This window comes from Uranotaenia lowii, unplaced genomic scaffold (assembly GCF_029784155.1).
Source record: "Uranotaenia lowii strain MFRU-FL unplaced genomic scaffold, ASM2978415v1 HiC_scaffold_381, whole genome shotgun sequence".
In the NCBI taxonomy this organism is placed as follows: Eukaryota; Metazoa; Arthropoda; class Insecta; order Diptera; family Culicidae; genus Uranotaenia; species Uranotaenia lowii.
The window spans coordinates 19,769-31,696 of NW_026598291.1; the positions used below are offsets into that span (position 1 = coordinate 19,769).

An 11,928-nucleotide genomic window follows, 5' to 3' on the forward strand; every position below is an offset into this window, starting at 1 on the left:
CGTGCTGTCTCTTTCTTGCGTTCGCTCATCATCTATTTTTCTCTCTGTTTTTTCGTTCTCTTTCTAATGATGATGGTGAAATTTCTCAACGGGCATGCAATAGCCCATGTGCAAGAAAGAAATGGAGTTATCACTTGACATTTGGGATGACAGTTGCTAGTATGATTATCCGTTAGGGTGAATGAGACAACAAGACATTCTAAAAAATTGGGAAGTGTTGCCGGTCACGCTGTCAGCAAAATCAAAATTCATAGGGTAACAGCACAGTTTTTTTTACAAAAACTAAAAATTTTCAAGCCAAATTGACAAAAACAAATATGATAAACTCACAAATATCAAATGACAGGAATTAAACAATTAACACAACAGAAAATATAAAAATGACAAAAATGACAAAAATGACGAAAATGACAAAAATGATAAAAATGACAAAAATGACAAGAATGACAAAAATCACAAAAATGACAAAAATGACAAAAATGACCAAAATGACAAAAACGACAAAAATGACAAAAATGACAAAATGACAAAATGACAAAAATGACAAAAATGACAAAAAAGACAAAACTGACAAAATGGAAAACATGACAAAAATGATAAAATTGACAAAAGTGAAAAAAAATGACAAAAATGATTAAAATGACAAAAATGAAAATAAAAATGAAGTTGGCAGAAACCCGTTGAAACCAATGTTTACCTGTGTCTGAACGAAGCTATCATTGAACAGAATTTCATTGAACAGACTGAAACATCCTGTCTCCCTCTCCCACTTGTTTGTGAAAAAAAGTGCAAAACAGTCACGATCTGTCAATAACTGTCATAGGACCGAACGAGGGGTTGCTGTGTTTCTAACAAAATTGATCTGAAGCAATATAAATTTACAGTATAGATACTCTTAAATGACTGTTGTCTTTTCCTTTAAACCTTCATTTTCACGGGAGTTTACTTTTCTCAACTCATTCATTCTCATCTTTTTTAAGGATCATAAATATGCGTTGTACAACTTTAGTTTAAAGTTTATTTTCCATTTTTTTTAATTAAAGATTATCTTACATTTCTCTCACCACACCCGACATTTGCGTTCCGGATTCATCGCGCTACCCTTCGGGCATTTGAAAGCCGTACTGAATTCTTCCATATTCTGGAGCACTCCCCGAACCCGGAACTCGTTCGGGCTGTGCTCATCCTCCAGCAGTTCTTGCGCTCCTATCGACCAAACAGAGGCGCAATTTTGCTGCGGAAAAAATGTTTCAATTTGTTCAATATTTCTGCGCTTTAATTTGAGAATGTAAACTTACATTGGCAAACGACAGGAAAAATAGCTGCTCATGGGTGAAATCTTCCATCCCGGGAAGCAACGGTTCCGTACCGTTAATCTTAACGTATTCCCGGTAGGCACGGAACGCCTCTCGCAAGCCTCCATTGTCGGCAATGTTTTCGCCCAACGTGAGAGTTCCATTAACCTGGTTGAAATCACCAGAAAACAAATATTAAAACTTATTTTTATAAGCTTAGGCCTATTTTTTGTACAAAACACTCACAAACTGTTTAGCTTCCTTGAGGTAGAACTTGCTGTATTGCTCCACCAGACATTGGGCCCTTTTGTGGTACTCGTTGATGGTTTCGTTTGACCACCACTGGGCGAAATTTCCGGATTTGTCGAAGTTGATTCCTGTTCGAAACAAGACATACATTAGAACTTTTGCGGTTTTGTGAAAAATCCGATTTAAAACTAACCCGAGTCATCAAATCCGTGGGTCATTTCATGACCCAGGATTTCTCCGATCGCTCCATAATTCAAGGCCCTGAAAAAATGGAAGTGTTAACGTAGTTCTGAAAGATGTTCTTAAAAGATAGCGGGTAAACATTTATGAACATTTCAGGGGGTAGCTTCTTGAAATTGCAATTATTTTGAGGATAGCTTAAAATAGTCAAAAACAGTAAGTCAAAAAGCTGCTGTTTTTTGCTCCTTCGTTTGTTGCCTTGCTTCAAACCGAAAATTGAATTATAAAATTGAAAGACTTTCTTGATTCTTCGATAAGTTGTTTTTGTAACTTGAATATTTCCGTTGATAATAATAACAATCAGAATCAGAAAAAACTATTTTTTTATTGATTTCATTTAAAAATGTTTTTAAAATTTCAAGAAAATATTAGAATCGGCATAAAATTTGAACTGTAACATTTTGCTCTGGGATTTAAGGTGACATAACTGATTTAACATTAAAATAATTGTAATTTTCGGAGTACGAAAGTGAAATATTTGAAAATAGAAACCACTATTAAGATTTGGATTCGCATTCCGATTTAAAATTCTTGCCCAAAATTGTTATACAGATTTCAAACGTATAAAAGTTGAAAAAATGGTGATCCAGAATTGGTTAAACAAAACTCCTGCGTGCGATGCTTTGTTGGATTCCTCGAAAAAAATCACACAAGATACGTCCCATTTGGTTCAAAATTTTCAAGGCCAAATATGCTTTTTCTGAAATATTTAAAAAATATTGGGATATTGAGGATAAAACAGCCATGACTCCACTTTCCAATCCGTGCGGTGCACCGCGGTGGCTCAAATATGCTTTGTTGGATTTCTCAGAAAAAATGGCATAAGATACGTTTCATTTGGTACAAAATTTTCGAGTTCGAACATGTTTTTCTTCTGAAATAATTGAAAAATACAGGGGAATTGAGAGTAAAAACAGCCATAACTTAATTTTTCAATGCGTGCGGTTACTCAAACAGCCCCCGATCAGGAGGGAAAAACTAAATTATATCAGATGAGATATTTTGATACTAATTTTTTCCTTTCTAAATGGGTTATTATTAAGTACTCGTAGGATGTTAAAATATCTCAAATTATATCAAAAAATCCATGCGATCATAGCTAAATTATATCAATTTCAGATATGCTCCTTTCAAGATTATATCTTGTTCAGATAACATAGTTTGATATTGGGCAGAACAAAACCTATCAAAATAATAACTTATCAAGATATGCGTGCCTCGAGGAGATTTTCTAGTGGAATGTCAATAAACCACATTTTTTGCTAAAACCATGCCCCATTTTCGGTTTCCCTAAAACTGGATTCATTTTTATGTACGGTTTGGCCTGTTGACTTCGATGTCCGTGATTCAGAAAAGTTGCACGTATATCAAAATAATACTGTATTTGTTTTCTCCACTCGTGGAGTGTTCCACCGTACCCGATAAAAACAAACACAAATCGTCGCCAGTGTATTGCTATCTCACTCACTCACACGCTCTCTCGCAACACTGGCAAAATTATCGGTGGGCCACCGTCCGTAAGCAGAACTCCGACAGGTCAAAACCAGTGCAACACCGTCCGAATAAACAAACAGTTTGACAGCACCTAGTGGTGCACCAGTGCAACACTAGTGCAACACTCGGCATAAACAAATACGGTACAAATACAAATACAACCCCATTCAAGTCTGTCAATTAGAATAAGATATAATTCAGATTGGAGAAACTTAAAATCGAAAATTTGGAGTACTTTATTATAACTGAATCAGATATAAATATCTTGGTGAGATACGTTTGAGTTATTATTTTGATATGCTCTCCTGATCGGGCCTCCAATCGATTTCTCAAAAAAAGTTGCACAAGATAGGTTTATTAGCAATTTGTGTAGTTGCGGCCAAGGTTACCATGACATCGAGCATATTGTTTGGTCGTGCGAGGTCCATCTTGTCGCCAGAACGAATTTCATAGACTCCCTTCGGGCCCGAGGAAAACCACCCTATGTTCCAGTGAGAGATGTGCTGGGGGTGAGAGACTTGGACTACATGTTCGAAATATATCTTTTCCTAAAAGCTATTGATCTTCGTCTATAATTTCTTCTTATTTTCATATTTCCCTATCTATTTTCTTTTTTCTTTTAAAGTGAACTAGATATAAGCACACAATTGTTATCAAACAAAACGAGTTTGGCTCCTTAAAGCCTAAAGGTATGAGCCGTTTCAAATAAAGAATTTACAAAAAAAGATAGGTTTATTTTTGTTCAAAGTTATCAAGTCTAAAAAAGTTTTTTTTCTGAATTTGGGGGTTAAAAAAGGCACTGAAACTCCGTTCGTAAGCTCGTGCGGCGTCTGAAACTATGTCCAATCGTTTTTCTGGAAATTTTTGCTAGAGGAAAGTACTTTTTCATGGAATTTTTTTCGAGTAAGAGGGAAGATATTGAATTTCTTCGCGGTTTATACACTTTTTTCCTTACCATTGTGCAACGTTTGTTATTTTAGCGACGCATAGGCAAAAAAAACAAAACAAAGTCTGATCTTTTCCTATCTACAGTGTCGGGCAATAGAATAGGACCGCTCTAATGTAAAATATTCAAATCACCTTTAAACTGCCAATTTAAATGTAACAATATGCGACACCTAGCGGCAAGCAATTATTGTAGTATGCCAATTTTGTATACTGCACGTTTGTTGCAATCAAAGCAACCCGTTTGTTCTACCCGACCAGAAAGCTGTCAGAGGGTGGAAAAGTCGCGTCATAAAATAAGATCAGCTCATCGGTTCGGTTGTTCCGGCATTTTCAGCGCTCTAGATTTGAAGAAAAGGTGTTGTTTTCGGTGTTGTTTATCCATTTTCGTGTCCTGGTAAGTATTTCCCAAAAAAATTAATCATGTAAATCATGAAAACAAACAAATAATAAAGATTTCCTTCCTCCTACTCTGTTTTCAGCGAAAAAGCGATGGGTCGGGCACAGCACTGCACGGAGGCCCAGCGAGCGATCATCACGAATCTGTACAAGGCTGGCAAAAGCCAACGCGAGATTGCCGACTACTTAGGAAGGTCAGACTTTCGTTTTCAACGCGCTTTACAGCACCGGCAAACGGGAACTGAGCGGCTGCCCCCGCAAAACGACGCCGAAGGACGATTCGGCAATCAAACGAGCCTCGCAAAAGGAGCAGTGTTTACATGCTGCTGACATTTTGTTTTCCCTTCTGGATTTCTTCATTCGGTTCTCACATCCGGATTGTCTTTTTTCGTGTCCGGATTGCACTGGACAGCAGATAGTACGATTTTGCTTGGTTGACAGGCACAAAATCGCGGCAATAATAATTTTTCCGTTGAACTTCCGGGTGAACTTCTCCCAAAACTGACTTTCTTCTCAGGGCGACTCCGTCCGTTTTTCGAGCGAACCTAGTGTAACCGTCTGTTACATGTTTTTGTGTGGCTCCGCCACAAAATCAGATTATCCCTGTCCTTTAAGGAAAAACAAAAACAAATCTTCCAAACAGAATGGCTAACTTCACCCCACTTCACCCAAATCATCTGTCATCCCGCACAGGCACTCTCTTTCTCAGAGAAATCCAGGGGCGTCGTGCTCAACCAGGGCCGTCATGGGGAAGTGTGGGCACCCAGAGAATGACGCACCATGTAAATTTGCCGTATGTATGGGCGTCGGCCAAAAATCAAGGTCTATCGAATATCGGCAATGTAAAGCATGTTCTTTCTGTCTGTGATCTCGTTAGGAGTAAGAAGTGCGCGTCGTCTGTAGTTCATGTAATTTTGTTTGTTTAAAATGTTGTGGTGTAAAGTAATTAAATTATTCCTATCTATTCTAGAGCTAAAAGTACAAAACAAACACGTATTACAAAAATACAAATAGTAGTACGGTGCGCGGTTCGAAAAATATAAGTACGGTTAGTAAACGAAAACATAGAGTGTAAAAGCACATGTTAAAACTTAAATGTAATCATTGTTATAGAGTAAGAAATTGTTACAAGAACAGATAAAGTGTGAACCGAACTAAACAAAAAAACAACAAAGAAAAGGTAAATAACTGAACAACAACAAAAAACTAAATTTGTAAACCACATGGACTATGTAAACTTGGATGTCACTGGTAGTATAACCCTTCTTGGCAGGTCCAAGAGGGCCTTTTCTTGTTTTTTTCAGCTTATTCTGCAGCTACTTCCTGTGGTATCGAGAAATCGAAGTAGTCATATGATTAAATAGACTAAAAAGGGGTTTGACATATTTCCATACTACGAGAACGTTCTATAATATATTTGGTCGATCAGAGCATCTATTTGCGGTGCTAGTTTGGTAATTATCTCAGATATAACATTGGCGACGAGGATTAAACTGTAAGTAACTACAAATTACTCCAGAATTGTGAAAGAAAAAAGCGGATTTTTTTTTTGCATTTAAAAGAAGTTCTAAGTTACTAAAACAACTAATCAACAGACGATACTTATTTTATCTGTGTAATATGATGAAACGATAATGATCATTTTTATCTTCCACCCAGCTAGATAAGTCTGTCCTCAAATAAAACTTAATTTTATGTTTTGTTGGAGGGGGATTACAGATAGCACAGCAGATGGAAAGTACCAGAGGGCTTACGTACCTGCCGGCACGCTGTGCCAGTGTGAAGTAAGTTTTGGCGGATGCAGGGAAAGATCCTCAACTTTAAGTGAATGATTTTATACAAATCAAGATTTTTTTATCATCATCCAGTTATTGGAACTGGCACTGGGCAACGAATCGTGGGGACAGTTACACTATTGCAAAGAACAGAAAAGATCTTAAGAAGATGAAATTGGAAGTATATTTTTCATTTCGAAACGATCGGACTGGATTGCATAATGAAAAAAAAGGCGAAGTGAGTTTACTCTTAAGAAAAAAAAAATGATCAAGTGGAATCGCCACTTAGAAAAATTGTGATGAGGCGGGTTCGCCATTTTAGAAAAAGAGATAAGGCGGGTTCGCCATTTAAAAAAAATGATTAGGCGGGTTCGCCATTCAAAAATAAAGTGTGATAAGGCGGGTTCGCCATTTGAAAAAAATATGATCAGGCGGGTTCGCCATTATTGAAAAGAGATGAGGCGGGTTCGCCATATGAAAAAAAGTGATCAGGCGGGTTCGCCATTTGAAAAAAGATAAGGCGGGTTCGCCACTTGAAAAAAAAATGGATAAGGCGGGTTCGCCACTTGAAAAAATATGATTAGGCGGGTTCGCCATTTGAAAAAAGATAAGGCGGGTTCGCCATTTAAAAAAAAAGTGATCAGGCGGGTTCGCCATTTAAAAAAGATAAGGCGGGTTCGCCATTTGAAAAACAATGACAATGTGGTTTCGCCACGGGTTAAGATATAATTCGCCATTGAAATAAAAGGATGACGAAGAATCAGCGCGGGATTAGGCCATGAAAAAAAAGGTCAGGTCAATTAGACATGGAAAAATTTCAGAAGAATCAGAAGGTATTACAAGCAAAAGAAAATCATATTTTTTCATTGGTGGAAAATGGAGAGAAAGGTGATGTCATAAGTAAAAAAATCGGGCGAGTTTGCCGTGATCTAAATCGAACCAAGTTTCGTCGATAGAAATAATGAGATGGGTTTCTAGGATCTTGAGCATATTTAATCAGGTATCAGAAAGACTATGTTCTACTTTGTTGATTTTCTCCTCCAGATTTTCAGTCATTGTTTACTCCAGCAATCATTCACTTCGCAACAGAATGAGATGGGTTTCTAGGATCTTGAGCATATTTAATCAGGTATCAGAAAGACTATGTTCTACTTTGTTGAAAAAATCGTCTTTAAAGTAAAGGAGGAATGTGGTATCGAGAAATCGAAGTAGTCATATGATTAAATAGACTAAAAAGGGGTTTGACATATTTCCATACTACGAGAAGGTTCTATAATATATTTGGTCGATCAGAGCATCTATTTGCGGTGCTAGTTTGGTAATTATCTCAGATATAACACTTCCCAAACTACAACCGCACGGCGACATCTAAATACGCAAAATCTACCAGACAGAAAAACAACACAACCTAACCTTGTCGGCAAACTATCGACTGAGGCCATCTGTTGGCACTAGGTCCGATACATCACCTAGTTTTTGTCATTGTGAGGTTATCAACGGAGACGAGGCTCACCGCATAACCTTGTCGGGCGAATACGAGGCTATCGTGAAGGATCATCCGGCAGTACGACGCCGGAATCACAATTCTCAAGTTCCAGGCCTTTCCGGGACGCTGGAAAGTCGCCTGTTGTGAATTCCGCCTGGTTGTTCAGTACATCACTATGATACACCGATCTAGCTAACGGTATGGCAGCTCCAGACAAGTTCCGTACACACAAAAATTATCCGCAAGTATACCAAAAATGTGACGTCACCCTTGAAAGATTTTGTTAAAATAAAACCCCCCACATTATGTAAAATTGTAAATCAGGCAGAATACTTTACTGGAATACTTGGTTATTTTTCACCTTATCGGAAATCGTTCCCTCCATCATTCACTCTAACATTTCCATTCACGAAATTATATGCTTTGCCCGCCTCGGTTTTAAATTTCTCATAGTTTGGACTGGTTGCTAGCATGAGAGGATAATCACCCATGCTTACGACCCTGGTTGGCTCGATTCCCATTGGATTCCTCTGCTGCGAGTTCCGCGGAAAGAAAGTGTCGCGTTGCATCATAAAACGACCCTGAGTTCCCTCTTGTTTACTTTTCCCAAATTCCCACCCACTGAGCTAACTCCGTGTTACACTAGGTTGCCCCTGGTTTGCCTCCAGGTGAAAAAAAAATACGGTATAAGACTGAGAGATTCGAAAGCACATTGTTAAGGCTGTTTGTTTTGATTTGGTCATTCGATGGAAAAAGACGGAATGGCCTAGGAAGTCCAGATCTTTAAAGCTCATGCTGCTGACTGCTTGTGTTTGTTTAGTCTTCCGGTGGAAAAAGGAGGAATGACTTAAGAAGCGCAAAATTTTAAGGCAGCTTCTGCGGATTGTTCGTTTTGATTTAACATGGTCAGTGATTTAACCTTCCAGTGAAAAGAAGACGGACTTGGCTAACGAAGCTAAGATTTTTGAGATTGTTGCTGCTGATTGTTTGTTTTGGATTGCCCTTCCGGTGGAAAAAGACGGAATTGGCTAAAGAAGCGCTAATTTTTAACATTTCACTCAGACGTATCTGAGTGAATGTCTAAGTTGAGAATCATTAGAATCGTAAAATCACGACAAAAAATTTCAAGTTAACTTTGTTCACCTCGAAACTTAGAAATGGGTAAAAAGTTATACGAGATTCTATTATGTTCAAAGAATCTTAGGTGAGAAATTGTCTCAAAAATGCCAAAACATTTCGAAGAAAAAAAAAATATACCTATCGGTTTTAATTTTCAAAGACTTTGATCCAAATCAGGCCTTCAAGTCTAAATAATGGTTAAGAAAAGATGTCAACTTACTCTAATCCGAGGTAGTAGAAGGGGTACTGAATGATCGCAATCGGGATATCTGCAATAGAAAATGAACTTTCGTTACTGTTACTTTTCACCAAAAACAATCAGTCTTACTAATGGCATTCCGGTGATGTAGAAAGAACGCATTCACCTCGGTCGGATTCATATCCCAGATATTGCTAACATTCTGGCGCCACGATGCCAGCCATCTGTAGTTCAAAAACTCCACCGCATTGATCCAATTCTGCACATGACGTTCGGCATCGATTTCGAGAGCTCCGTAATGATCCGTTAGCTTCTGGACGTCCATGATCCACTCCGGAAACCCGATCAAGGTTTTCATGGCTTGGGATTTTTCAATTGAGGCGCGCTTCGTTTCGGCATCCATCCAGTCCGCTTCCTTCATCATCTGCCGGAAAGCGATCCCGATGTTATCGACCATCTGATCCAGTTGGGGTTTCGTTTCCGTTAGGAAGTCCGGATCTGCGATGGCGTAGCTCACGGCTAGACCCATCAGGTGGAGCACGTGCTTGGCACAGGCGTCTTCGTCTAGGTCCTTGTATTGGTTGAATTTGTGGGTGACGATGAAAGCCGTTACGTGGACCCAAACGTAGAGTTCTATCAAGGCCGGAGGTTGCTTTGACACCGCTTCGATGATGTAACTTAGCGAATCCAGATGCCGATCGGTGCTTTGAAGTTCATCATCGCCGGTTGGACGAGCTGTTGAGAGATTTTCAAACAGAGTGTCCAGATAGGGTTTCCAAACTGGGAATGGTTTATCGAGGTTGGAATCAGTCATATTCTGTAGCTGCTCGACTTTAAATTGGTAGATGGAATCTTCGTCTTCATCTTTGGGCACCTGTTATCGGTTTGAAAAAAAAAGGTTATAATTTCTTCATTATAGTTTTTTTTAAAAGAAATTACCTTTTTAAAAATGTTTACGATCTTTACATAATCTCCAGCATGCATCGTAATGTTTTTCTCAATATTCGAAATAGTAATGTTGGGATATAACAGTTCTATGAGTGCCGTTAGACTAGTTTGCACCTGTTGAGTCTCGTCCTGACGATTTCCAGTAGCTTCATGATCCGAATGTTTCGAACTTAATTCCCGTTCGATCCTTACAACTTCGGACTGCTTTTTGGACCATTCGTAGGACCTGTAACAAAAACGAGAATTGTATCGTCAGCGGTTTACCTCGAAATCAACCAAAACTTACGGAAAAATAGAGTTCCTCGCTTCAATCGGAAAGCTTAGGATCATCCGCTTGACCCCGTTTGCCTGGAAGTCGTTCACGATGTCGAAGCCGATGATCACGTTCAGTCCCAGTATTCTCTTGACCCTGGCAATGCTGCTTATCCAATCGAATTTATAGTTTTTGGGCAGTGGAGTTCCGTCAACCAATTTTGGCAACAATGGCAATCCGACCTTCTTTAGTAGTTTTTCAACAGCTTTGTAACCTTCTTTCTTTCGATGATCTGCAATACAGTAACGTTCTAAAAGTTAAAGTGGTCTTTCGACAAACAAACCCCCTTCATTACCCGAGCTCAAACATCCCATATACATGGCTTTTGCTTTCTGAACCGGTAGAGGATCATCATCCGTAGCATTCGACATCAATCGGTCCCGTATGATCCCGTAGACCTTATCCTGGCGAAGTCCGAACCAGTTGTGCGAGCTTTGCTGCTGGGGTCGAGGATTCTCATCGGCCCACTTGCCGCAAGCGTACCGGTAGAATTCATCACAGGGATCTGCACTGGGATCCATGTTGTGTCGAAGAGCTGCTGCTGACCTCAAACACTCCTTAGTATCGCACAAGTCCGGTGCGATCGTGTCTGCAAGAAAAGGGTGACCAGCGATCACAGAAGCCAAACCTAAAAAGCATACTTACAGTGTGTGAAAAATGAGTAGATGCCACCGCAGAGAAGAATTACGACTACCAGAAGTATGCACATGCAACTTCTGCGGCAGAAGACGTGGCACCGACTATTTCGCCATCTTTGACACAAACCCACGGGCTTTGGATCCTCCTGATTGAGATTTTTCGTATCTGGTTCTAATTTAGGGTAGAAAAAAAAAGTTGAAGTGAAGTCTATTTGGAATACATATCCAAATGGAGAACTTACCCACGATATGATCATCTTTAAATTGCTTCATATTTAAAATTTCTGAAGTTAAAAAAAATGATAACAAACTTTTAAGCAATTTTTATGTTTTTTCCATATAAGTCATTTTTATCCGTTTTTGTAAATTTTGTCATTTTTGTCGTTTTGTCATTTTTGTCATTTTTGTCATTTTTGTCATTTTTGTCATTTTTGTCATTTTTGTCATTTTTGTCATTTTTGTCATTTTTGTCATTTTTGTCATTTTTGTCATCTTTGTCATTTTTGACATTTTTGACATTTTTGACATTTTTGACATTTTTGACATTTTTATCATTTTTGTCATTTTTGTCATTTTTGTCATTTTTGTCATTTTTGTCATTTTTGTCATTTTTGTCATTTTTGTCACTTTTGTCATTTTTGTCATTTTTGTCATTTTTGTCATTTTTGTCATTTTTGTCATTTTTGTCATTTTTGTCATTTTTGTCATTTTTGTCATTTTTGTCATTTTTGTCATTTTAGTCATTTTTGTCATTTTTGTCATTTTTGTCATTTTTGTCATTTTTGTCATTTTTGTCATTTTTGTCATTTTTGTCATTTTTGTCATTTT

General features: G+C 38.3%; 1 protein-coding gene and 1 long non-coding RNA gene across 2 annotated transcripts; one reads left to right on the plus strand and one right to left on the minus strand.

Annotated features, from left to right (window-relative positions):
* Positions 1-1,033: 1,033 nt before the first annotated feature.
* On the minus strand, positions 1,034-11,364 carry LOC129760037 (neprilysin-like). Its single transcript, XM_055757619.1, has 11 exons — positions 11,343-11,364; positions 11,108-11,272; positions 10,758-11,051; positions 10,436-10,694; positions 10,141-10,375; positions 9,331-10,075; positions 9,223-9,271; positions 1,738-1,805; positions 1,542-1,672; positions 1,299-1,463; positions 1,034-1,234 (listed from the first exon to the last, which is right to left on the minus strand). Exons 2-11 carry the CDS (start codon positions 11,169-11,171, stop codon positions 1,061-1,063), a joined length of 2,184 nt encoding a protein of 727 aa, XP_055613594.1. The 5' UTR covers positions 11,172-11,272; positions 11,343-11,364; the 3' UTR covers positions 1,034-1,060.
* On the plus strand, positions 5,394-5,778 carry LOC129760038 (uncharacterized). The gene is made up of 3 exons (XR_008740285.1): positions 5,394-5,530; positions 5,593-5,670; positions 5,736-5,778. It is a non-coding gene; the product is annotated as an uncharacterized LOC129760038 (long non-coding RNA).
* Positions 11,365-11,928: the final 564 nt, after the last annotated feature.

What these genes read in the sequence shown, in the direction of transcription:
- LOC129760037 (XM_055757619.1), bottom strand. Translation starts at nt 11,171, where the DNA reads ATGTGCATACTTCTGGTAGTCGTAATTCTTCTCTGCGGTGGCATCTAC. An exon ending in TATGGGATGTTTGAGCTCGG is followed by an intron (nt 10,695 to 10,757) that starts GTAATGAAGGGG and finishes ACTGTATTGCAG; the next exon opens with ATCATCGAAAGAAAGAAGGT. An exon ending in TTCTACTACCTCGGATTAGA is followed by an intron (nt 1,806 to 9,222) that starts GTAAGTTGACAT and finishes CCATTTTTTCAG; the next exon opens with GGCCTTGAATTATGGAGCGA.